The sequence below is a fragment of the Contarinia nasturtii genome, unplaced genomic scaffold (assembly GCF_009176525.2).
Source record: "Contarinia nasturtii isolate CC-2019 unplaced genomic scaffold, AAFC_CNas_1.1 Cnas_scaffold_1240, whole genome shotgun sequence".
NCBI lineage: Eukaryota > Metazoa > Arthropoda > Insecta > Diptera > Cecidomyiidae > Contarinia > Contarinia nasturtii.
This window is the reverse complement of record NW_022198581.1, coordinates 394,495-418,031: the sequence shown is the minus strand read 5'-3', so window position 1 is coordinate 418,031 and position 23,537 is coordinate 394,495. Positions and strand designations below refer to the sequence as shown.

The following is a 23,537-nucleotide window of genomic DNA, read 5'->3' as shown; positions in this document are numbered from 1 at the left end:
TCGAAATAAAAATGTGAAAGAAACCATTTTCCCATTGTGTATTGAAAAAACCGTATGCTCTTAAGATGTTATGAGTGAAATATTTCCGCCTACCGACCGACCATGGGCATCATCGACCCAACAGTTATTTATGGTATATCCGTATACATATGGCCAGTATTGTTTCGCGGTGCTACTACTATTCACTGTTATTATTGTTTGGTTACAATTGTGCTGGCAAAATGCTTTTGTATTTGGCAAGTGATTCGGGTTTCGATGTTCATATTTTAAGCTGAGTCAAATCATTTGAAGAGATGAAGAAGAAAAAAAGATCATGCCATTTTTTATGGCCAATCGAATCGAACACAATATGGAATTACTAAAACAGCGTGAAAATCAGAAGACAAACGATATTACCCAGATATAAAATACAGCCGGTCATCGATACTGGTGCACGGAATGACGGTCAATTTGAAAATTTTATCATGCTTAATGAAAAACAGCATACAGTGCACGCAAAACAGGCAGTGCAAAGTGTCAACAAAGTGACATGAATTCCAAATTGGCATTGACCAATGAATGGAAAGAGCACTCTTTCTCGATGACAAGTGATAACGATGGATTGTGACTTCATATGTGTATGAATTGTGAGCTTGATCGGTTAGCATGATTGAATATCACATTTTAAGTGAATTTCTCTTTTTTATGTATTCGATTTGTTTTTTTTTTTTTTTTTGCACTTGATGCGTCTTCACATTGGTCATGGTTTTTGACAATATTTTACGTTAAAAAAGAAGTTGCGGAGTAAACATGCCATCCAAAAATGTGTGAAACGAAATTTTATTCGCACTAAATACTGTTATTTTACGAGAATACATTCGTCGGAATATTGATTGACTCGCGCACATTGACTTAGTATCATTTGCTATTTGATTCTATGTAAAATGTTGAATTGCGGTCAATTGTTCTATTTCAATTGAAAAAAAAAATCTTGAATAGAAAATGAAACCAATGTGTAGCAGCACGATGTAAAACCGTCTCTTATTGCAAATGGGATTCGTTGTAATTTTAACCAAAATCAAAGTATCGAGAACTCGATATAGGCATTCGTATTCATGCACAATGTTTGTTTATTTTGTTTGCATTGCAGGCTATATGTTCGTGATTGAGAAGTACACACACACGGTGATTGCATGACAATTTAATGTGGAAATGGACCGAAAATCGAATTTCAACAATACCGTTTATAGACCATTTAGATTCAATTACCAAACCCCAAATCATTCACTTTGTCTGCTGGTAACGATACTCGGTGTCCAGTGAATAGTGTAAACAAACGTGCGTGTAAAATAAAACTAACAATAAAAACAATGTGCTTCCATTTGTAAAAAAAATTGAAAAGGGAAAACGAAAATTTATAAAGAACCAAAAGAGAGGAGAAAAACCATAAAATATAAATTAAAAAAAAAGACGTGAACATTTATTTTCAAGTAGTGGCTTAGTTCAAAATAAAATTTAAAAATCAAATACAACTCCAAAACACTGGCTAAACGGACACATTTAAGCCACATCTAACCACATCAATTTTTAAGCGGTGGCGAAACAAACAGTGAAAAGGCGTCGTCGCCGTCGTATGGTGGTTGTGCGCGAGAAAAATATGCAAAATTCACAAGATCGACACAATACAAATCTGCTACAATCATCAATTTACAAACAAAAATCACACAAACGCCATCTAAAACGTTTGCACGCATCAAAACAACAATGCGGTTAGTTTCGATTTTTTTATTTGCTATTTTTATTCTTCATTTTGCTATTAATTTAGCCGGACACTGGTATTTAAAATAATATAATTCGTCGTGTATTTGATGTGAATGCTAATAAAGTCCGGTCTTTTTTTCGTTAAAATGCAACATTTCTAGATGAGCCAAGAATCAATGGAGATATCGAATCAACAAACACATCAAAGATGCAACTACAGCAACAATTATCACAACAACAACAAGAATTATTACAACAATTGCAGTTGTTACATCATCAATATTTGATGCATCATGGTATCAATTTGCAACAGCAATTTCTCGGTCACAAACAAAAATCTCAACAGTTAAACGGCGGTAGGTTTCTTTAGTAGCAAAACAAACATTTGGAATTGAAGTAAGAAAAAAGAATCAACAAAAATTATTATTTTTTTTCGCTCATAGATCTCTTTCAAGTGGATAATGCATTGAGCCTTATCAAAATTGGTGCACTAGATGGCTTAGGCAATAATTGCATCGAAAATACGTCATTGCATGATTTGATTTATCTAAGTATGCATTTCACTATTATTTATCTAATAAACTTTTTCAAACCAACTTTTATATGTTATGTTCAAAACAGATGATAATCAAATAAATGCAAAAGTTGATTTCAATGGCACTAATATGAGCAAAGTTGAACCAATTGATGAAGATCAAGATTATCATGACGTTGAAACAAGGTCCGAAGCAGCGATTAACTACAAGGACGATGATGGATCCATTGAGAATGGCAATATCGACGATACCGATAAAGAAGCAATTGATAGTAAACCAATAATTTTAGGTAGCCTCAATAGCATTTCCACAAATGTTGATAGTGGTGATGCGGCAAATGCAAATGTTAATGTGGGCAAAAAGCGTAGAGATAGCAACGACGATATTTGCGCAACCGGTGAAAATGATACGAATTTAAATGAAACTGATGCAAACGATAGAGATGATAGTGATAGTAAATTAGGTAAGAGTTTCATTTCAATTCAAATTATCTTTCAAACATTGAAATGACAATTCAATGAATACTAGTAATTGTATCAAAATCGATTTTTTCAATTTTTTCATTATTTTGCTATTTAGCGCCCGCTACGACTTCAGCACAAAACGGTTAGTTTATAGAGCTTTTTTTGTTTTAATAGTGAAAACTAGATTATAGTTATAATTAGCACTGTACTTGATCATTCAAAGTGAAATTGACCTTCATTAAATTTTCAAAATAAGCTCTAATAAAAAAATTAAAGTATTTTGGAGCTATTTAAATATTGTGTCGATTTGCCTAATACATGTTTCATATATTAATGACCATTGATGCTGTGATTTTTTATTTGGCATTCAAAAAGAAACTCGATTTTTTTTTTAATTTGTGGGTTGGACCAATTATTTATGTATATAATTTTAAATTTGGAAAACGTATAATTTCAGTGGCAGAAAATGAGAACAACAATGACACTAACAACAATAGCAGTAACCACAATAATAATGTTAGCGGGAGTAACAATAGCCATAACAATAGTGAAGTTATAAAAACTGAAGGTTAGTTAGAATCTTTTTTTATTAATTTCAAATCAGAAATTGCCGTTAAGTTATTTCAATTTGAATATCTGTGTGAGAAAAAAAACGTGTCACAAAATACATAATACAACGACAAACATTTGAAAAATCGAATTACTGCCAAATGTTGACTACTTGAAATGTTAGCCAAGATGATGAATCTGTATTTTCTTTCAATAATTCTCTCAACAAGATTGTACTACGATAGCCGATTCGATATTGGGTCTGGGTAATAGCAACGGTTTTTCGATGAATTACAACGATATGGATGATGGTAATGTGGACAAGTCGCCGGTATTATCGGCGTCATCGATGTCACCGGTTTCGGTGACCGAGCATCCATTGTATGGCAATGGTATTTGCAAGTGGCCTGGTTGTGAAGCCATTTTTGATGAGCAACAATCGTTCGTCAAACATTTAAATGGCGAACACAATTTGGACGATCGTTCGATTGCACAGGCACGCGTTCAAATGCAAGTTGTATCACAATTAGAATTACAATTGCAAAAGGAGAGAGACAGACTTCAAGCGATGATGCATCATTTGTACCTATCAAAACAGCATTTAGATTCGACGCGACAACCGCAGGACAATGGTAAGTAACACACCATCAACATTTTCTTTAGCTTTACACTCTTAAAACAGTTGGATCAACATAAAGAATTGAAACGAAAACCAAGACCAAATCGAAAATCGACTGTTTTATTTATAGGTGTTGGTGATTTGGCAAGTTTGTCGAATACATTACAGCCGCCGTCACAGCAACATGATTCACCAAATAATGCCAACAATGAAAATTGCATTTTCGATCAGTTGGATGCATCACAAATGTCTCGTCATCATCATCATCATCACCATCATCATCATCAAAACAGTACAAGCAATAGAGAGTTTAGCAGTAGAAAAATGAGCATGTCACCATATTTGAGTCCAACGTCAAAATTAACATCGTCGTTGAGCCATTCGCCTGGTATTCTCGGCACAAACATCCCATTACGCCGTCAAATGAGCAATAAATCGTCACTTTCATTAGCAGGTGGTGCGTTTGGTATAGAATTTATTTTTCGTTTAAATTTTTTTTCGTCTTCGTTTTTTGTTTTTTTTTCGTTTCACTTTCAAAATCACATTCACTTTCAATCAGTGCAATCAATTTTCTTAAGAACTTATTCTTTTTCTTCATTTCATTGCCAACTAACCTACATACCAAACCAATTTTCTCTCTTAAACATATAGTAATGTACTAATCTTTATGCCAATTTATTTTTGTTCTCTTTTCGTACATTTTTGATACTTACACATCGAAAAGGATTACCATATATGCTTGAACGAGCCGGCCTTGACGTTCAACAAGGTCAGAATCTATGAAGCTGAAAAACTATACGCATTTTATTACATCACTTCTTTCTTCTTCATTTTTTTTTTTTCGTTACTCAACAAATCAATAACTTTCGAACTTTGATCAAACTAATCTTTCCGTTTGCTTCCGCTATTGGTTGAAGATAAAAATAAACATTCGAACAATTTTTTGACTCTAGCATTCATATCGTGAACATGCACTTTGCTCGATAAAATATTGGAAGCGATTGAATTTTCAAGTGAAATTTTCTTGCAGTCAGACTGTCAGTTATCGCACATAGTTTACGCCTTGAAAGTAATACATTATCATTGACCACTCCCTCACGGGGCAAGTAAATGCATTCGCGAATTGTATGCTAGCGAATAATGATGCGGAAAACAAATTCACGAAAGAAAAACACACATATCTCTTCTTATCATTTTATTTGGCTTTTAATTTCTTTTTGAATGTTGTTGAATTCATTTTTATTTGTAATTGTTATTACTATTAGTCACTTACTTATTTTATGTTGAATATTTCTTTTTGAATGCCATTTATTTACCAAAAAAAAAAAAACAATAACAGAAATACAACGAAACCGAGAATTCTACAAAAATGCAGATGTCAGACCTCCATTCACCTATGCATCGCTGATTCGTCAGGTAAATTATAGTTTTAAAGATTGATGCAGGCTTGATAGAGCATAGACACAGAATTTGATAAACATTGAAACACTTTCATTTGAAAATAAGTCGTTTGCACATTTTTACAATTCAATTTCCAACACTTTTTCAATTTTTTTTCTCTTCGAACACTTTGCCGCTTAAGAAAAATACATCTATAAAAAGTTCAGCATGATATTGATAATTGTCGTTTGTCCAAAAGTTGTTGGACCGATTTTAACATTATCTGCAAATGTCATCAAAACAAAACAAAAATGTTCAAATCATTTCGTAAAATGTCCAACTTCATTTGGAAAACGATAATTTTCCATCTCCAGCTGAATTTTTTGTCAGTTGAATAAAGCCAAATGGATCAATTGTCATAATACATTAGAATGCTTTCTATCACAGATTTCTTTGGCGAAACATTTTGTTTGACATATTAGTAAAATGACAATACTTAGTATGTTTAAAATGCCGTCCAACTAATCAAAAGCGATTGCGCAAAATTTGTTTGCATTCTCTTGCAATTTCATTCCAGTCAATCATCGAGTCACCGGACAAACAATTGACGCTAAATGAAATTTACAATTGGTTTCAAAACACGTTTTGCTACTTTCGACGAAATGCAGCCACATGGAAGGTATTTATAATGCTCCATTTATACACTCTCTTTTGGACATTTCAAAATGTTCACTCACTTTTGCGAAAATTACTTGTAACGATGAAAAAAAAAACGTCAATGTCGAGATTACGAGATTAGAGATGGGTCTAGATTAGGGATACCATTATTTAGGTGTGGTCATTAAATAGGGGAAATGCGATTATATCGATCAAAAACGAGAAATTTCTGTGCGAATAGGAGAACATTTTGCATAAAATTCAAGATATATTTTTTCTTTAAGAAAAAGAACGGTATTTAAAAGAGGATACAAAAATTCGTGGGGTTTAAAAACATTTCTCAAATAGGAGACAAAAAAAATTAATGCGGCACAAAATGCCAACGACACAAAGCTGTTGCTGCTGTTAATTTCCATTATCTAGTTTTCTAATTCAATTCAAAGATAGTTCAAATAGATAGTTTCAAATTTTCAACTTAAAATAGGCAAATTAATAGTCATTAAAAAGAAGATGAATTAGAAGAAAATCTGAGCGGAAAGCAAATAAGATAAATAGTTCTTGAGTAGTTATCAAAGGCAGTGTTTCATGAACATCAGAGTTGATGGTTTTGCATTAGTGACTTTCAGTTGATACTTTTTTTAACAATAAATTTTGATTTAATTTAATCGAACGAAATCGATTTAACATTTTAAAAGCACACATTTTAACTATTATTTTCTGTTTATTCAAAATCGAATTTAAACGAAACAAAAAAAAAAATCTCAATCTAAAATTGGAAATGTCCTCTGGCAAAAAAAAACAAACAAATCTTAATCAATTGATTTGTAAACATAAAAACCCGATCTGAATTGAGTAGAATGCAGTTAGGCATAATTTGTCGTTGCATAAATGCTTTATGAGAGTGGAAAATGTGAAGGGAGCCGTTTGGACTGTCGATGAAATTGAGTTTTATAAACGTCGTCCGCAACGATGTGCTGGCGGGGCGAGTAGTTCGTCTTCGTCGGCAAATAGTCAAAGTGTCGGAAGTCACAGCAATCAGATGAACAACGTGGGTGGTGGCAGTGGAGGTGGTGGCGGCGGCGGCAGCAGCAACTCAACATTAAATGCATCATCGTCGGCCAATTTAATGGTCCAAAATTTTCAACGACCAATCGATTCGAGCACAAATTTTGGTAAAGTTCCGATTTCCGCAGCGGCCGCTGCTGCATTTCAATCAAATCAAAAAGTATCCACCAATGCGGCCCTATCGTCGGCAGTTGCTGCTGCCGCAGCACTACATTTGAAAACGACCGGCGGATATCAGAGGTGCGACACTTATTTACTTTACTTCTATTTCAATCTCTATTTTTTCGTAACAACTATTCCAGTTACTCGAAATACAATTTATTTAAAAAAACGTACTGTTCAAACTTTACTTTGTTATGACGAATGATGACTTTCGACCTACAAAAATGTGATGACATATTTTTTGTGGTCGCAAAAATTATCATTTTTTATAATTATTCGGGTTTTTTTCCAAAGAACTTTCAATCTATTTTCTCTTTTTCGAACATTTTTAACTAAAATCGTTTATGTTTCGATAATTTTATTTCTAAAACCTACTTTACTGAAATTTAATGAACTTTTTTCATATTAACACCTTCACTCATTTTATAAATTACACAAACTATATACAACTAATGACTAACCAACCAAATAATATACTACACACTCACAAATATATATATATATATATATATATTTACTATTTTGTCAACGTCTTAGATTAGCCATCCATTAGACTCACAACTAACTTTATTCATGACGATTCATTTTTAAAAATCTTTCATATTCGTAGCAATACCTTCAAAATCTTTTCCATTTCTGGATATAAGCAAAATCTCTTAATATTCAACTGATATATATTAAATCCTTTTTTCATTTCACTTTTAAAAAAAAGTTATATTTCTTATCTTCTGGTATACTCAACTATTCAAAATATATTCTCCTTTTACAAGAAATTCAATTGGGTTCTGTTGCGTTTTTTTTGTTGCGATAAAAATATTGCCACAATAAAAACTACACTTTCCAGCTGAATTGACACCTATTTTTTATATCTTATTTTTCATTTAGAATTTTTTATGCATGTTTCGATACTCATACTATTGGTTCAGTTCATTAAACTTTACATTTTATTCGAAATTCAAAATAACATCTTTTTACTTCATCTAAATGTATTTTTATACAAACGATACTTGAAAGTCAGGTGAAATTGTAATTTTACATAAAGTTCACGCGAAGTGCAGCTGTATTTTTAGACATTATATTGAGATATTTTCAGCCAGCTGAAGAAGCTAACGCCAGGTGCGGAAATGGAATGAAAACAATGAAAGCTTTCCCTAGGGATTTGTATGGTTACACAGCTGGCTGAAAATATCTCAGTAGAATGTCTGGCACCGAGTGAATATAAGGAGCTTTTTCTGGTATTTTTGTAAGAAAACTTCTTTTTAAGTATAAGACTTGTCAAGTGTCGTTTGCTTATCTCCAAATTCTACTTTTTTGAGCGAATCTATCAGACTTTGAGAAAAAAATAAGCAAAATTAATGTTGGTTTATTCCAAGATATTGGTTTTTTGGCCTAGTTTGCTTTAAAAGCTGAATGCTTTAGAACTTACCAATTGATTTTTCAAGTATTTGAAACGATTTATCAATTCGATTGGGAAAATACATGGCTATTTACACTTAAATTCTTCCAACATTGCATATTTTGCTATTTTCACTAAATTTCCCGATAATTACCCGGCATACATATATTTTATATGATATAGATTGACGGTTTGCATCAATAGGACCTTATTCCTATACTTTTACTTACAAGGCGAAAAGAAATATTTTTTCGTCAGTGGCGTCGCCTAACGTGTTGGTTGGTCCAATTTTTTTAAACTTTTCTCCAAAAAACGTCAACTGAAAGGACTTTCTGTTTTGCATCTGTTCAGTTCATTTTGGTGTAAAGGATCCGAGGATCGAGCGCTGCAAATACATCATAGCATCATAAAACTTCAGATAAACGCCATATGAATAAAGTGAGGTTATTAAAACGTCACAATCAAAACACGTTGTCAAAATTATTTTTGTTATTCGTTTGTTCATTAATTTCACAAAAATTGATTCATAATTTTAAATTAGACTGATTATGGCATGACTTGATCTTGTGATAGTTGACACCAAACTGAACTGAACACATAAGAAACGTCAATCGAAAATATACTCACCGTGTAAATACTAAATAGACATATTTTCTTTTTACACTTATAGCAGAGTGTAAATAGCAAATTTTGCTATTTTGTAGAAATTTGAACAATATCGAATAGTCTGATACATTCTAGTATATCCTCCTTTCTCTTTTCTTCTTTCAATTTAACTTCTTTTAAACTCTAACTTTCAAATCTTTTGAACTTGTCCATCTTTTTAGTTTTCGTAGTTAAATTAAATCAATGCGAAGTATTACAGTTTCCTTTTGTTTTCCTTTCTTGATCAGTATTATATTTATTCTTCGATGAATATTTTTCTCAACCGATGATAGATGTTTAAAGCTTCCAATGATCATTCCCGTACATACAAAACACTACTAGTATTCGATATGTACATGAGTAAACCTTATATCTCAAGTTAAATAAACGATTATTTCATTCATCATGATTCATGTTCTCTTCCAATTTTTCTAGAAAAAACTTCGCATTGAATAGTTTTTTTTTGAATACATTCATTTTTGTGGATTTTTTTATTCACTTTTTTCGATTTTCCATAGACATTTCTAAATCTCATTTTTATAATTCTAAGCTTGGTTTCTTTTTTACATTTTCGACTTTCTTAGCTATTTTATTCATTCGAGTTTGCTACGATTTTTACATTTTAAATTAATTGTACTATTCTAGAAGTAAGTTAAATTAGATGAAATGTATTTTAAATTTTCACCGTAGCTTTTTCGTTCTTTATTTTCCTTAGTGCTTACACAATATATTTGAAACTGACATATCTTTTCTAACAACATTTAGTTTTCTCTAACTAACTCTGATAACTCAATGATAAACGAGTGGTTTCTTTTGAACTAAACGTGATTTCAGTAATTAAAGTATTCTCTTTTTTCATTTCGTTATTTCTTTTGTTCATGGCAGTTGATTGATGTGAAAGTGTATGTGAGTGTGATTTTATGGATAAATATTTTGCCTTTGGTTTACACTGACTTCATTTGATATTTTTGATTTTTTTTCGTTCAAACGTCTCTTGTAATTTTCACTGACACACAATTATTTAGAACTAATACGCACAAATTCACAAATTGCATTCCAAAATGAATAATAATCTGAATTGAAGACAAATTTGTCAATTTTGATTTGTTTGAACGATGTGTGTGTATCGAGTAGCCAAAGTTTTCACACAAGATTGTCGATGATTGGGCGATATGGTTTGACAGGAATTATTTTGTTGGGGTTATCTTTGTTATTATAGGCGATTTTTCAGTATAAATTTCTCTTTGTTTAAATGGAAGCAATCTCAAATGATAAAGAATTACGCGATGAATAGGAGCAGTTGCTGTATTTAGAGAGTGTACAATAGAAATGAGTTTCAGCTGAAGCAGATGTGTTGAGCTTTTGACATTTGAGGGAAATATTTGCGAATAACGTTTCTATTTCATATAAATGGCTTGTACAGTCAACATGAAATGGCAAATGAATCTTTAACACATAGAAAATCAATGCTAAAACTGATTGAATAACCGTAGAATGCGATCCGGACGAACCTGTCGCTGCATAAATGCTTCGTACGATATGAAGACGATTTTGGCTCATTTTGGATGGAAAGTTGACTTTTTTGGACCTTTTATAGACTCTATATCGAAATCTATTCGGTGGTTCACCAAGTCTTGATCTGACAAAGTATTTGAATGTCTGATCTCTTCACACACAGAGAAGTAATACAATGAAAACTAGATGACTTGTCGTATAAAATGTGGAACTAGTTGACACTCCGTATAAAATTGTATTTTTCCATCTAATTTCATACCAAACATCGTTTTTGTGTATTCTCTTTTGTGCGGTTCTTCTCCGTTTATGCTTTGAAGAAGATCCGCATAAAAGAGAATACACAAAAACGATGTTTGGTATGAAATTAGATGGAAAAATACAATTTTATACGGAGTGTCAACTAGTTCCACATTTTATACGACAAGTCATCTAGTTTTCATTGTATTACTTCTCTGTGTGCACAAATCAAAAATTCACATAGTTTTTGACAAGCGCCATCTGTGAACACACTCTACACGTAGACTACTGAAGAAATATAAGGTGAATCCGTTCACGGACCCACAAGTTCACGGCCCTTGAAAGAGACCTCCTTTCACTTTTTTCTGAGAGAGGGAAAAATCGAATTTCATCCCTTGAATAAACTTCAATTTTTATATGATAAATCCGCCAACGAAGCTAAAGCTAAGTTTGGTGGTATTGTTTGAACTCTCTCCTGTCTACTGGAGCTGTTTATTATGTTCTCTATTCGTTTTGTACATGGTTGAACAATCAAAAGAAAAGTGAACACCTTGATACGACTAAATCACAAATTCGCGCTGAAAGATTATGACTCTCAAGTGAATACTTAAGAGGAGCACCCAAAGGCGGTGTACTCCGCTCTATCTAGCTCTTACGGAGATCTTACGGATCTATCCCATCTATAAATCAATGTAGGGCTATACGGCTATCAAAAGTCGACATAGCCCCAAAAAGTAAACAAATTCTAAATATGGCGGAAACATGGCGGAAAAATCATCAATTAAGGTATATTTTGAGGTCGGTCTCTTGCAATCGCTGTAACTCATGTGTTCGTGAACAGATTCACCTGAAATGTCTTCAGTACTTTAAAAACAGATGATACTTTTCAAAAACGAAGAGAATTTTTGATCGGTGTCGCCATCACCTGATGTCAGGTCAAAGACTTATCGAACCACCAAATATATTGCAATGGCGTAACTATACATTCAACATAAAAAGGTGGACGATAATGAATTTGTGAAGCGGCGCCATTTGTCCAGGGGTCGACCACGCAAATATGATCCATCAACAGCGGAAGATCATTCATCAGCCCAGTCACAATCACAACAATCGCCAAATCAATCGTCATCAAATCCAAATCAACAACAGCAGCAACAACAACAACAGCAACAACATCATCAACAGCAGCAGCAGCAACAGCAACAACAGCACCACACAAAAGTGCCGTCTGGTTCGCATGGTGCATCATCATCGTCGGCATCGTCAAAATATAACGATCATTCGAATGCAATGCAACAAAATGCAACACATCTCATGCAAAATGTAACAACGAATTTAGGACAACCGAGCAATGGCATCAATCATCATTATTTTTCAAGTCCGGTGCCTCCTACACAGTAAGCAAAATCAAACAAAATCACACACTAAATTGTCATTTGTCTCAATATTTTATTTAATTTTTGGTTTGATCGACATCGCGCGTGTCGATCGATTAAAAAAAAAAACATACTTTGAGAAAACGCACAACTACATAAACATCGCGAACACCCGACGAATATTTTCGTAAAACTTTACGAACAAAATGAAACGTTCCCATTTTTATGGGGGCAATCAGAAATTTCAAAAGCATTCAGAACAGTTTTTGCACAAGGCTTTTCTTCTATTCATTTCGTCAATTCGCTTGTGCCCGAACTGAGTAATTCAATTGGCTACAACTGTACAAATACAAAAAAAAACACAAAAAATCTCCACAAATTTGAATGAATATGAACAAAATCAAAATTAGAGCCTTACGTAAGCTTGCTATACAAAATAATCTAATTGTTACTATTTTATTTATGATTTGTTGATTCTGTAAATTGCAACGTTCGCAATCATTTTGTATGTCAAATAAAATACTCGACAGCAGTTTAGTGGTAAAAACAGCTAGTTTCTTGTTTGATTTTTTTTTTTAATTCTAATAAGGTTTCATTGGTTTGTTTGCGCATATTACTTTGATGACGATGATGATTCGTTGAACAATACACGAAATCGTCGAATCGTCAAAAAAAAAAACTAAAATCAAATCGAATTGTATTTTAATTATCTTTTTGTAAATTGATCTTATTTCATAAATGGGATGACATATTTGGTTTTCTCCGAACAATCAATACATTTTTTGTCGCATTTTCGTCCATTCGTTCAAGTTATATACTTTGCATTCAATAAAAAAATTCAAGCAATTTTAATCATTGTTTAATGTTTAGTGTAGTTTTTAATGTTCATGTTACAAATACACAGCACTTCGTTTCATACGAATAATTTTTGCTCTAGATTGTTTAAGTGCTCATTTTCTTTGTTCACTCATATTACATTACCATTGTTTGATGAGATCACATAAAATGTTCCATATTATCGACATTTAGCCCCTGAACAAATAACAACATCAGAATATGCAGCTCTATGTTAAACGCAAAACTAAAATTGTTTCTAAAAAAAAAACACTGAAAACAGTTTATGAAATTTCATCATCACCATCAAAATTCGCTTCAAGACTCATTTTGGCTAGACATCGTTTTCGTTTTGTTCAATTTTAATTTTTTTAGGTAGGTCATGCAACTTTGGGGTCGAGTCAAATCAAAAAGTGTCTAACAAATAAAAATTATTCTAGATAAATTAAGTCATTCTTTGTAGTTCAAAATACATAGGAAAAAAACTATAAAGAAAGCATCTTTGGCAAATTGTTATTAATAAACAGACGAAAAAATGGAATTAAATGAATAAGCAATCGACGATGTTAATTGATAATTGGCTTCTAAGTTAAAATTCATTTGAAACAAATAGCATTTTGTTATATAAAGTGTCCTGTTTCTAGTTCTATTTGTAGTTCTAGGCTTGAGACTCAGTGAAAGTACTGATGAACAAAACACATGTATTATTATATTTAAAGAAAAATCGATATTAAAGTCTACAACTGAAAACTCGGTCCAAAGTTTCTCATAATTATTATTATAAAAAAAGAATTACCCACATTCGTACATCGCTTATTTTCTTCATTCACATGCACGATTCTAATCATAATTCAATTTTGTTGATGAAAATTTGACATGTTTGTGATGCATGCTGTTCACCCGCATTTTCTAAAAGCGCTGTTCTCAAGAGCCATTTGATTGACGTATTCATTTTTGTTGTTGTTGTTGTTTCGTAGAGTTGTTTGTTTTAATTACATGTTTCTTGTATCTGGCTGGCCAAATCGTTCCGTCACATGAACGATGAGTAAATCAAATATTACTCACTTTTTAGCCTTTCCATCAAAAAGCAATTGTTCGAATTTCTTGCATGTCATTGTTGTCGTTTCTTATTTCTTGTCGTTTTGATGTTTTTATTAACAACCGAAGTAGTTTTTTGTCCTGTTCCACATTTTCTAATAAACTCTTTCAAAATCTTCTTCGAATTCTTAATTCTTCTGCATGTTTTTTTTTTCTCTCAAAACAATCTAAGTGTCTACGTTTTCTTCTTAATCAATTTTTTGTATTTTTCTTCTAACATTTTTCTTCATTGAATTTTTTAAACTTTTTTTTAAACTTTTTAAACAGTTTTTCCTATTTGCTTAACTTTTTACAATTCCGTTTAATCTAGTTTTTATTATAACTAGTTTCTATTTAAAAACTTAAACTTTTCAAAAGTTCTATTTTTAACTCGCTTTCAATTGTTTTTTTTTTTCAACTTTCAATTTAATACTCCTTTCATATGCTGATAAATATCCATTGAAATACACCGACAACGATATGTAATTCACTGGATTGACATCAGTTTTTCTCATTTATACGATTTATCTTATACTTAGTTTTATTATATATAAACAAAAATGAAAGAAAAAAAAACTTCGTTGAAAAAGTCTGATTTTTTTGTTTCTGTTGTTGGTAATTATTTATTTAGGTTGCCAAATCCATCGTCAGCATTGTATCCAAAGGATGCATTCCAAACGAATTTACAGGTAAGTTGATTCGATATGTACTATCAAAAGCGAATTTGGTTGTTAAGCAAAACAAAATCTTCCAAATCAAAACCAAAATTAGAATTTTTGGCCATGCCCACCGAGATTATTGGATGAGACTTTTCTCGCAAATCATCATCAACATTTGAGATCGGACAAAATGAGATGCCATTCGGCCAGCCCAAGACGATCACCAATACCACATCTGAATCGCTTTGATTTTATGTAAGTTTAATGATTTTTTTTACTCAACGAGATTAAGAATTGGCAGATCAAGAGTATGTTTGCGATGAAATAAAGATGAACATGATGTTTCAATTAGACAACAATTGTTCAACTCATCTTTTATCACAAAGCAAAAACCAAAACAATTTTTTTTTTTTTCAAAAGTGATGCATTATTGATGATTTAATAAAAATCGAATGCAAAATTTCCTATTCCGTACACATTTTTTAATGTAGCTCAACTTTAAATGGTGCGATTGCTTCGTCTGGCGTTAAAATGGAATCACTACCAATGGGATCGATGGATATGAATGAGCATCCATTCAGTCCACAATTGACACCACAGCAGTACGAGCAACAAATGCATAAACATCAGCAAATTATATCAAATTTATTTAAACGAGACGCCAATTAAATCAAACCATCACATCAAACCAAAGTGGCGTCAATGCATCAACACGTACTTAAAACGATGACTCACACACCGTGTGAAACCCCAGAAATCGAAATAATTTGATTGTTGGTGTTTGTGTGTTGCGATAAAAAGGAGAGCAGCGTTCAAAATGCACACGGAGAATGAGAGAGAGGTTGCCTGTGTGTATATAAAATGTGAATTTATCACAAACTATATTTATGAAGCTAAAAAAAAAAAAAAAATTTAAAAAAAAAAAACCCCGATAAATTTAAAATTGATGCAAAAAAAAAAAAAAAACCAAGACAATGAAAGTATTGTAAGTATTTACAAATGTCGTTAAATATTGTCATTTTCTTTGCATTGGCCAATGTGATTTCTATTTGCGATGGGGGAGTAAATCGAAATAAAACAATCTCATCCCAAAATCACCATTTGTATCTTGGGCCGATTATCGGCACAGCGGAAAAAACTGTCTCTGAATCAAAATCATTTTAGCGTAAGTAATATGTGTGATGTGCAGAAGCGACGCACCATCGCTTTGAAACAATGTGAGCAATTGTAAAACATCGACAGAAGAGTAGATACTGGTGCGTTCGTGTATTATAAACGCAATTGATGTAGCGCATACACATCACGGCAAAGCCATAAAAAGTAACTAGATAAAGAAAATGATGAGACTGCTCGATAAGAAATCGGATCGATCAATCGCTTCTTGTGCACTGCTAATCCGGTTAATTTTCATCATGCGCATTTCGGCTCTCGCCTTACTCCATATGCATACTCTCCACCGACATCGATGACAGCAGTTAGTTCTGTGGGAAAAACACACACACACACACACCAAATTGCGGCATAACAATAAACCATATATATCGAATCAAAGAACTACACATACACTCAATTGATTCCATTTGTTTCGCAACAAAAAATTTTTGCCACCGAATGCAAAATGCATTATGAATTACGCAGTGCATTATGCAAGCTACAAAGGATCAAACATTTAACGATACATATTTAGAATGAAATGTACGAAACGAACAATTTGAAAATACAATGTTCAACATAATAGATCAATGAATATTTGAATATTGATGGCATTTGCACAGTTTGACGATGCTTATTTATTTGAAACTGAAATGTTCATTTTCAATTGCAATCATTTTATTGAGGGAAAAATAAAATTAAATTTCATTAAACAATCTGATACGATCTGTGGAATATTTCGATTTATTTGAAAATGTAATGTAAAGTAAAGTGAAACCGAAACAAAAACTGGGAAAATTCGTCAAACTGTAATTTTGCGTTTATAGAATGTCATTCAAATAATCATAAGTTTGGTTTTTCTAATTAAGAGGAAAAAGCGAATTTCCATTTCTTAAATGAGCTGTAAACAAATAATATTCGAAATCAAGCTCACTCAAGAGTTTTCACGGCCAAATTGATTCACGAAAAAAAAATGTGTAGAATTTTCATTTATGTCATTGTATAATTTCTAGTCAAAATTGACAATTCGGCGGGATGTTCATTTTAAATTTGTTTCGAATTGATTGAAGTGTAAGCGTTTTAGTTCGTTAGATCGATATTTTATTTGGAGTGTATTTTGTATCGTAAAATGGTCGTTTTTTCTTTTAAATTAAACGGAGAACGAAATATGAGAATCGGACATAAAATTTGGTAGGTTCATTTTTTGTTAGATTTACGTAAGGTTTAATAACTATATATCTGAGGGTAACTGTTTCATATCAAACGCATATGAGAATAGATTTTAGAATTTAGAAATTTGAAATCAAAATAAATTTAATATTATTATTACTAAAATAAAAGATATAAAATGTGAAAAGGTGTGTGCATATGAAGAAGGAGTTAGAAATGAAAAAAAAAACTTCAGTCAAATGGTTATATGGATTGAAAAAGACTCAAAGTTTGTATGAATCGCATACGTATTTCCGGCACGCACGAAAAATGTTTCGTTTTTTTTTTTCTGAAACCATTTAAAACGTAATTAATCTATTTAGTCTATAAAATTATACGACACAATCCACACATATTATACATATTAAAAAGAAAGAAAAAAAATAATTAATGTTATAGTTAATGGCAATTTATGGTATAAACGTATTAATTAAAAAAAAAACATACACAATCTTATTAAGTAGAGCCATATTCCATGTCTACCCAAAATCATGAGATACTCTTGTGAGAAAAACAGTGCTCATTCCTGGCAACATATTCAAGAATGCAAAAGAACATACACATTTGTAAATTCAACACCTAATCCCCGTCTAATATTGAAGTCACAAATTACTAATACCCCGGAAAATAAAAGTCGATAGTATTTTAGTATTAATGTCATACAAAACAACAGTCACTTTGGTGTGTTTGACATTGAGTTTTTTTTACTACTACATGAAACAACAAGTAGTTACATGTATCTGTACCATCACGGTGACCGAGCAATGTAAACGAATGTTTGAGGATAGTCAGATAAAAATAGATATTTAGCCAGAAATGAGCACTGAAAAACAAAAGTGACTGGGCAACTTCTTCGATGAATAAAATTCAAATGTTTGATGTATGCGCTTTTAAATACCATCCCCCCATTCATGAAATTATAATATTATCAACTCGAACTTATTGTAGTCAAAATGATCGTCGATTGGTGACTTTAGTCATCCGTTTAGTTCGGAAGTTGATCGGTCGATTTTATTTGCACATAGAGTCAAGTCCATATATTCATCGATTCTATTTTTTCGTACTTTTCTGGGCTTTCTTTTTATAAATGCCAAGAATGTAACTATTAATATGTTATTTTTTGTAATTTAATAACTTAAAATCAATATTTTGTTACATCAATGGACTTCTTTTTTTTTTGAAAAACATTCATTGTCTTTTTAATCATCATATAAATACTTGGTTAAATGATTTATGAATACTTCAGATTCATTTGGAATTTTATTTTGTTCAATATTTTTCTGCAGATTTTCGAAAGTTAATACAAAAATCATATTCAAACATTTACGAGATAAATAGGTAATAACATAGAGGAGTTATTTCTTTCAATGTGAATTGTTCCTATTTTGAATAAGTTCACATTTCAAAATAAATCATACAAAAAAAAGAAGAAATATGTAAATGGAGAAAACATATTAAAAAAGAACAAAAAAAAGATCATATTTCTCAGCAAATATTTATCCATATAAAACAAAATACACCGACGAAAAAAATGCAATGGAAACCGTGTGAAATGTCCAACAAATTTTCGATTCAACGGCTTGAACTGAATGTAATTGTAAAAAAAAGTATTAAAGTTATTAGTCATGAATCTCGTTATTTAAACAAAATATACATGTATTCTCAGTATTCTACATGAAATGCATAACAAAAAGAGAAAAAAAAGGCGATCGAAACAAATAGAATGGCATGGATGAAAGCAAAATGTTTGTGTAACGACAACATTTTGTGTGGAATGCAACAAATTTGACAAAAACAAGCATATCAATGGTAAATCATAAATTAAAAGAGAAAATGTTGATTTTCCGATCATTTCTCTCTGTGAATCAGCGGATCAAATCATGCATTGCTATATATGTTACATTTCGACTCTATTTCCAGTATGTACATTTACCAACTTAACAAAATACATTTAGAAGATCATACATCAAAAGTCTCTTTAATTGTAAGAAGAAAATAAATGGTGAATAATAAACGAATCAGTAGGCTTTGTCAAGAAAACGCTCATTTGCAATTACTTCCTCGCTAAGAAACTGTGAAACTGTGTCGCGATTGTCGACTGAAAACGAATGACACGATTTCTGTGTTTCCGCTAATAAACAGACACAATCATCGGATGCATTTCTTTAAAACGTAAATTAATTGCCTAATTATCAAATTTATAAAAGTAGTAACGTTCTTTTTTTGGCTTAATCATTTGAAAATTACCGAATTTTTTCATGGACAAAAATCAAAAGTAACGAAATTTGATGAAAAAAAATGACATATTGAATCGCTTTATTTGAACACAAAAAAAAACGTACTAAAAGAATTTATTGAATGTTTAGCTTAAAGCAGAGAATTGAGCTGAAGAAAATCTTGACGTACATTAAGCGCATCCACTACGATTTTCAGTTTAAAACGACGACCACAATGACAGAATTATGAGAAGAGAAAGAGCTATATGTTTTATTTTTTTAGTTAGCAATTAATTGGACGTCTCTGTGAAAAATATTTTGCAAATTTGTTATAATAAATCATTTCAATTGGATTTGAAAGCGAGATATGTTAAAATTAGTTAAAACGATGCAATTGCAATGTGAACGAAAATATAATTTAAACAAAAAAATGTAACGCAACATTCATATTAACAATTTTATCAAAATAAGTAAACAAAACTTTGTTACAATTAAGTCACATTTCACACACACACACTCACATATATGAATGTATCATAAATATTGATTGTAAAGAAACAACTCGCGCCCACAATATATATAATCAATGTGGACGATAATAAATTAGAGAAAAAAAAAACAATTTGAGAGTTTTTTTTTATACAAAGTTCTTTCCATTTCAAACGAATAAAGTCTTAAAGAAATGAATAAATTCACATTTTAAAAAGGGTGGCGTCAACGGCGCTCGCAATGTAAGTATATGTGTTCAAAATAGGGTTAGAGGTAAGTAATTAGTTTTATTCTCAAATCTTCATTTTCTTTACCTCTTGTGTGTCATTCGATGGATTCGTTTTTATTCTTCTTCTGTTTTCGGTAAAATTGGAGAAACAAACGTGCTATTGCTACTCTTCTTCGTGTAACTACGTGAGAAAATGTTTCCAACTGGCAAACACTCATATTTTGTGCTTTCGTTTTAATTTAATTGTCACTTTATTTATGACTAAGCTGTTACCTCACCTCCCCTTATTTCTTTGAAATTAGCGATGAATTCACCAATGGAAACAGAATAAGTTACTGCATGACGTAACATACAGCTCTTGCGACATTGCAATGAACAAAACAACTTTTTTAATTAGTTTATTCGTTGACACTGAATTATTATTGGATTTATACATTTTCTCTTTGTTTAACGTACAACTGGAGAAAATAATGAAGAAAAAGAGGAAAAAATACGAGATATATGTAATCAAATTGAAATTTGAAAAATGTGCGACATTTTCACTGAAATCACTATTTGTGGAAATGAGATGTTTTTTTTTTCGATGATAAATAAGAAATGAAACACAAAGTAGAAAACCACATTTCAATTTTTCACACATTTTCAATGAGAAAATGACAAAAATAATGAACTTGAGTGTCATGAAAAGAGCACAGATCAACTAAACATCGATCCAATATTTGTATCAAATTGATTTTTAAAATTTATCCAAAATGCAGAGAAAAATCAATTTCTATTGAATCAAAAATATTGTGACTTATTTAATTCCAAGATAGAGTATGAGTCACAAAATATTTTGAAGTTATCGCTATTAATTAGAAATATGACGTAAAGTAATTACGATGAATCGGGCCAAAATATAACAGCTAACCAGTGAGGATACCTTGGTGTCAGTCACAATTTTCATGCCAAAATTATTGTTGTATGTGATATAGGGGAAAAAATGGTAGGAAATTAATAATAATTATTATTATGAGGCTTAAATATGGTCCATGGCAGGAATCAAATCCCTCATAATATTGTATCACATACACATACATCTGGAAATGAAAAAAAATTTTTACTAACTTGCCAAGCTTTACTGGCAAGTGATCGAACCACTTGAAATCGACAAGTTGAAGTTCGAGTGGTTAGTAGAGATATGTATCGTTTATATAAGTCGACAGTCGAATTCTTTAAAATGTTCAGTAACAATCGATAACGTTAAGGTTTAAATCTACGTTTATTTCTGTTCATCACATTTTTTGAAAAAAATATCGAAAATGTTTCGCATTACAAACGGAATATTTTGTCTAGTGGTATTCATTTGTGTTAGTTCATTCGTAAAATGTCGAGAAATTCAGCCACGTCTTGAATCGCTAAATTATTGTGCAGATATAAAGTCGATGCGAGGAAATTACAAAATTGTCGGTAGTGAGATTTTGTATGGAAAATGGACGGAAGGCGCTGGTAATGTTTGATTTTAAAATTGATTGCTTATTGCATATAATTAGCATGTAATGACCAAATTATAAATCAATAGGTACGTCGGATGAAATTTCAGCACCAACAAATAAGGCAGTCAATGAATTACAAACAGTGCGTGTTTGCTCGTCGGGAAGAGCATTTGTACCTTCCGGCACTGAGGCTTCAATCGTTTTAACCGAAAATTCAGATTTCACTAAGAGTACAATCAAAATCTATTGGGATGTTCCAGCGATCGGATCATTTTCACATGCCATGTACTACAATGAAAGCGAACATACGGTTATTAGAAGAAAATCAGATTCAGCAGGAGATTCGAATTTGTATGAATATTACTTGTTTAAAATTTGAGTGAAAACCAAATCGTAGATCTATACAAAATTGTATAATTGATAGCGAACAAACGTGACGTATATCACGTATTTGATGCTTTTTACTCATAAAATATACTTTTTTTGGAAATTATAACAGTAAAAGTTATTAACAATCAATGTGAATGAGTTGATTTGTTTGTTTGTTTTTTCTCTTTTCTTTCAACTAATCCTTATAATTACTTATAAATCAAATTTTTTAGTCAATGTGTTGAAGCGAATTAAATCAATGGTTTACTGATAATGACAACGAGTTTCATTGATAAGTTACATGTTACATCATATTATGAACATGAAATTTTTTCATTTTTTGCAATCAACCATCATGACCATACAATGTTGCTAGATTTGAAATGTTTAACATAAAATAAATAGCAGCTATTTTTATATCGCTATAGCAATAGCTGATATAAAAAGCTAGCTAGCAACATTGTATGGTCATGACCTAATGTTTTGTATCGTTTCTATTTTGAATTTTTTGAGAAGTAGTTTTTCTACCTCATTCAAATATGTTTTTGCGTCATATTGTTATCTTATTCACAATATTTTTTAGAAATTGTGTTATAATTCGTGACACCTATCACTTTTAATATAATTTTAATTTAGTCATTTATAAGCTCAATTGTTTACTTTTGTATGATTTAATTGTGTGCGATTGTGTGTAATTAACATGGCGTTCTAAAATCATGATACTATCAATTTGAATCATTTTTTTTTAACTTTAAATATTTTGCTCTTCAGTAAGGAGTCCTTAGTAAGGAGGAGCTCTACTCTCCAGTGCTTCCCCAGCTCCTCTGAGCGCTCCTCCTCACATATATTGATCTGAGAAACAGCCTCTGCTTGAAATGACGTTTTTTTGCTTGAAATTACATTTTTCCTTTTTTCTGTTAACCCTTATTATTACAGATTTCGGAGAGTTATTTTGAATTGGTTTCATTTGTATGTGATTGAAACGAAGGGAACGTTCCGAAAATGATTTGTACGACAATGTGTGTGTACGTGAAGAGCGATGCTTTGAATGTATGAGTATACAACTTCGCTGCTATGCAAATTGTACAACACATCGCAGTGCAAACAATTTTCGAAACGATTCGTTCAGTAAATGAAGCCAATAAAATAGTTTGGTTTCGGTTGTATATACTTGCATAAAAATATATTTATGAAAATTAAAAAAATATCGAAAAATATTATCGTTGAAATAATATTATTCATACAAAAATTCTGTGTAAATAAACGACTATTTAAAATACTTCAAAAACTGTTTGGAATTATGTGGCATTGTATGGAATTATATAGAATTTTTTGGAATTATCGGAGTACTAGATTGAATTATAAGAATTACGAAAGTGAAGTAGTTTGCCCCTTGAACAAGACGTTTGTCGTCTTTTGGTTTGTTATAGTGTATTTAGTTTGTCGTCTCATACATAGTTCACTCAATTTCATCTTGTGAAAATATG

General features: G+C 31.5%; 2 protein-coding genes across 8 annotated transcripts; both read left to right on the top strand.

Annotated features, from left to right (window-relative positions):
- The first annotated feature begins 1,411 nt into the window (after positions 1–1,411).
- On the top strand, positions 1,412–15,834 carry LOC116345045 (myb-like protein I). 7 transcript variants are annotated; one of them, XM_031774078.1, is made up of 16 exons: positions 1,412–1,748; positions 1,902–2,096; positions 2,184–2,291; positions 2,362–2,739; positions 2,856–2,882; positions 3,198–3,308; positions 3,520–3,921; positions 4,039–4,362; positions 4,633–4,677; positions 5,248–5,324; positions 5,866–5,967; positions 10,707–10,781; positions 11,965–12,362; positions 14,884–14,941; positions 15,024–15,166; positions 15,403–15,834. In XM_031774078.1, exons 1-16 carry the CDS (start codon positions 1,613–1,615, stop codon positions 15,578–15,580), a joined length of 2,757 nt encoding a protein of 918 aa, XP_031629938.1. In that variant the 5' UTR covers positions 1,412–1,612; the 3' UTR covers positions 15,581–15,834. The 7 variants fall into 7 exon arrangements, with proteins under 7 accessions (XP_031629938.1, XP_031629937.1, XP_031629936.1 ...); XM_031774077.1 differs by having other exon boundaries at positions 4,039–4,365; XM_031774076.1 differs by having other exon boundaries at positions 4,039–4,374.
- A 5,582-nt stretch (positions 15,835–21,416) lies between these two features.
- On the top strand, positions 21,417–22,209 carry LOC116345248. The gene is made up of 2 exons (XM_031774471.1): positions 21,417–21,694; positions 21,768–22,209. Exons 1-2 carry the CDS (start codon positions 21,508–21,510, stop codon positions 22,058–22,060), a joined length of 480 nt encoding a protein of 159 aa, XP_031630331.1. The 5' UTR covers positions 21,417–21,507; the 3' UTR covers positions 22,061–22,209.
- The last annotated feature ends 1,328 nt before the right edge of the window (positions 22,210–23,537 follow it).

What these genes read in the sequence shown, in the direction of transcription:
- LOC116345045 (XM_031774076.1), top strand. Translation starts at nt 1,613, where the DNA reads ATGGTGGTTGTGCGCGAGAAAAATATGCAAAATTCACAAGATCGACAC. An exon ending in TACGACTTCAGCACAAAACG is followed by an intron (nt 2,883 to 3,197) that starts GTTAGTTTATAG and finishes GTATAATTTCAG; the next exon opens with TGGCAGAAAATGAGAACAAC. An exon ending in AGTCCGGTGCCTCCTACACA is followed by an intron (nt 12,363 to 14,883) that starts GTAAGCAAAATC and finishes TTATTTATTTAG; the next exon opens with GTTGCCAAATCCATCGTCAG.
- LOC116345248 (XM_031774471.1), top strand. Translation starts at nt 21,508, where the DNA reads ATGTTTCGCATTACAAACGGAATATTTTGTCTAGTGGTATTCATTTGT. An exon ending in AAAATGGACGGAAGGCGCTG is followed by an intron (nt 21,695 to 21,767) that starts GTAATGTTTGAT and finishes ATAAATCAATAG; the next exon opens with GTACGTCGGATGAAATTTCA.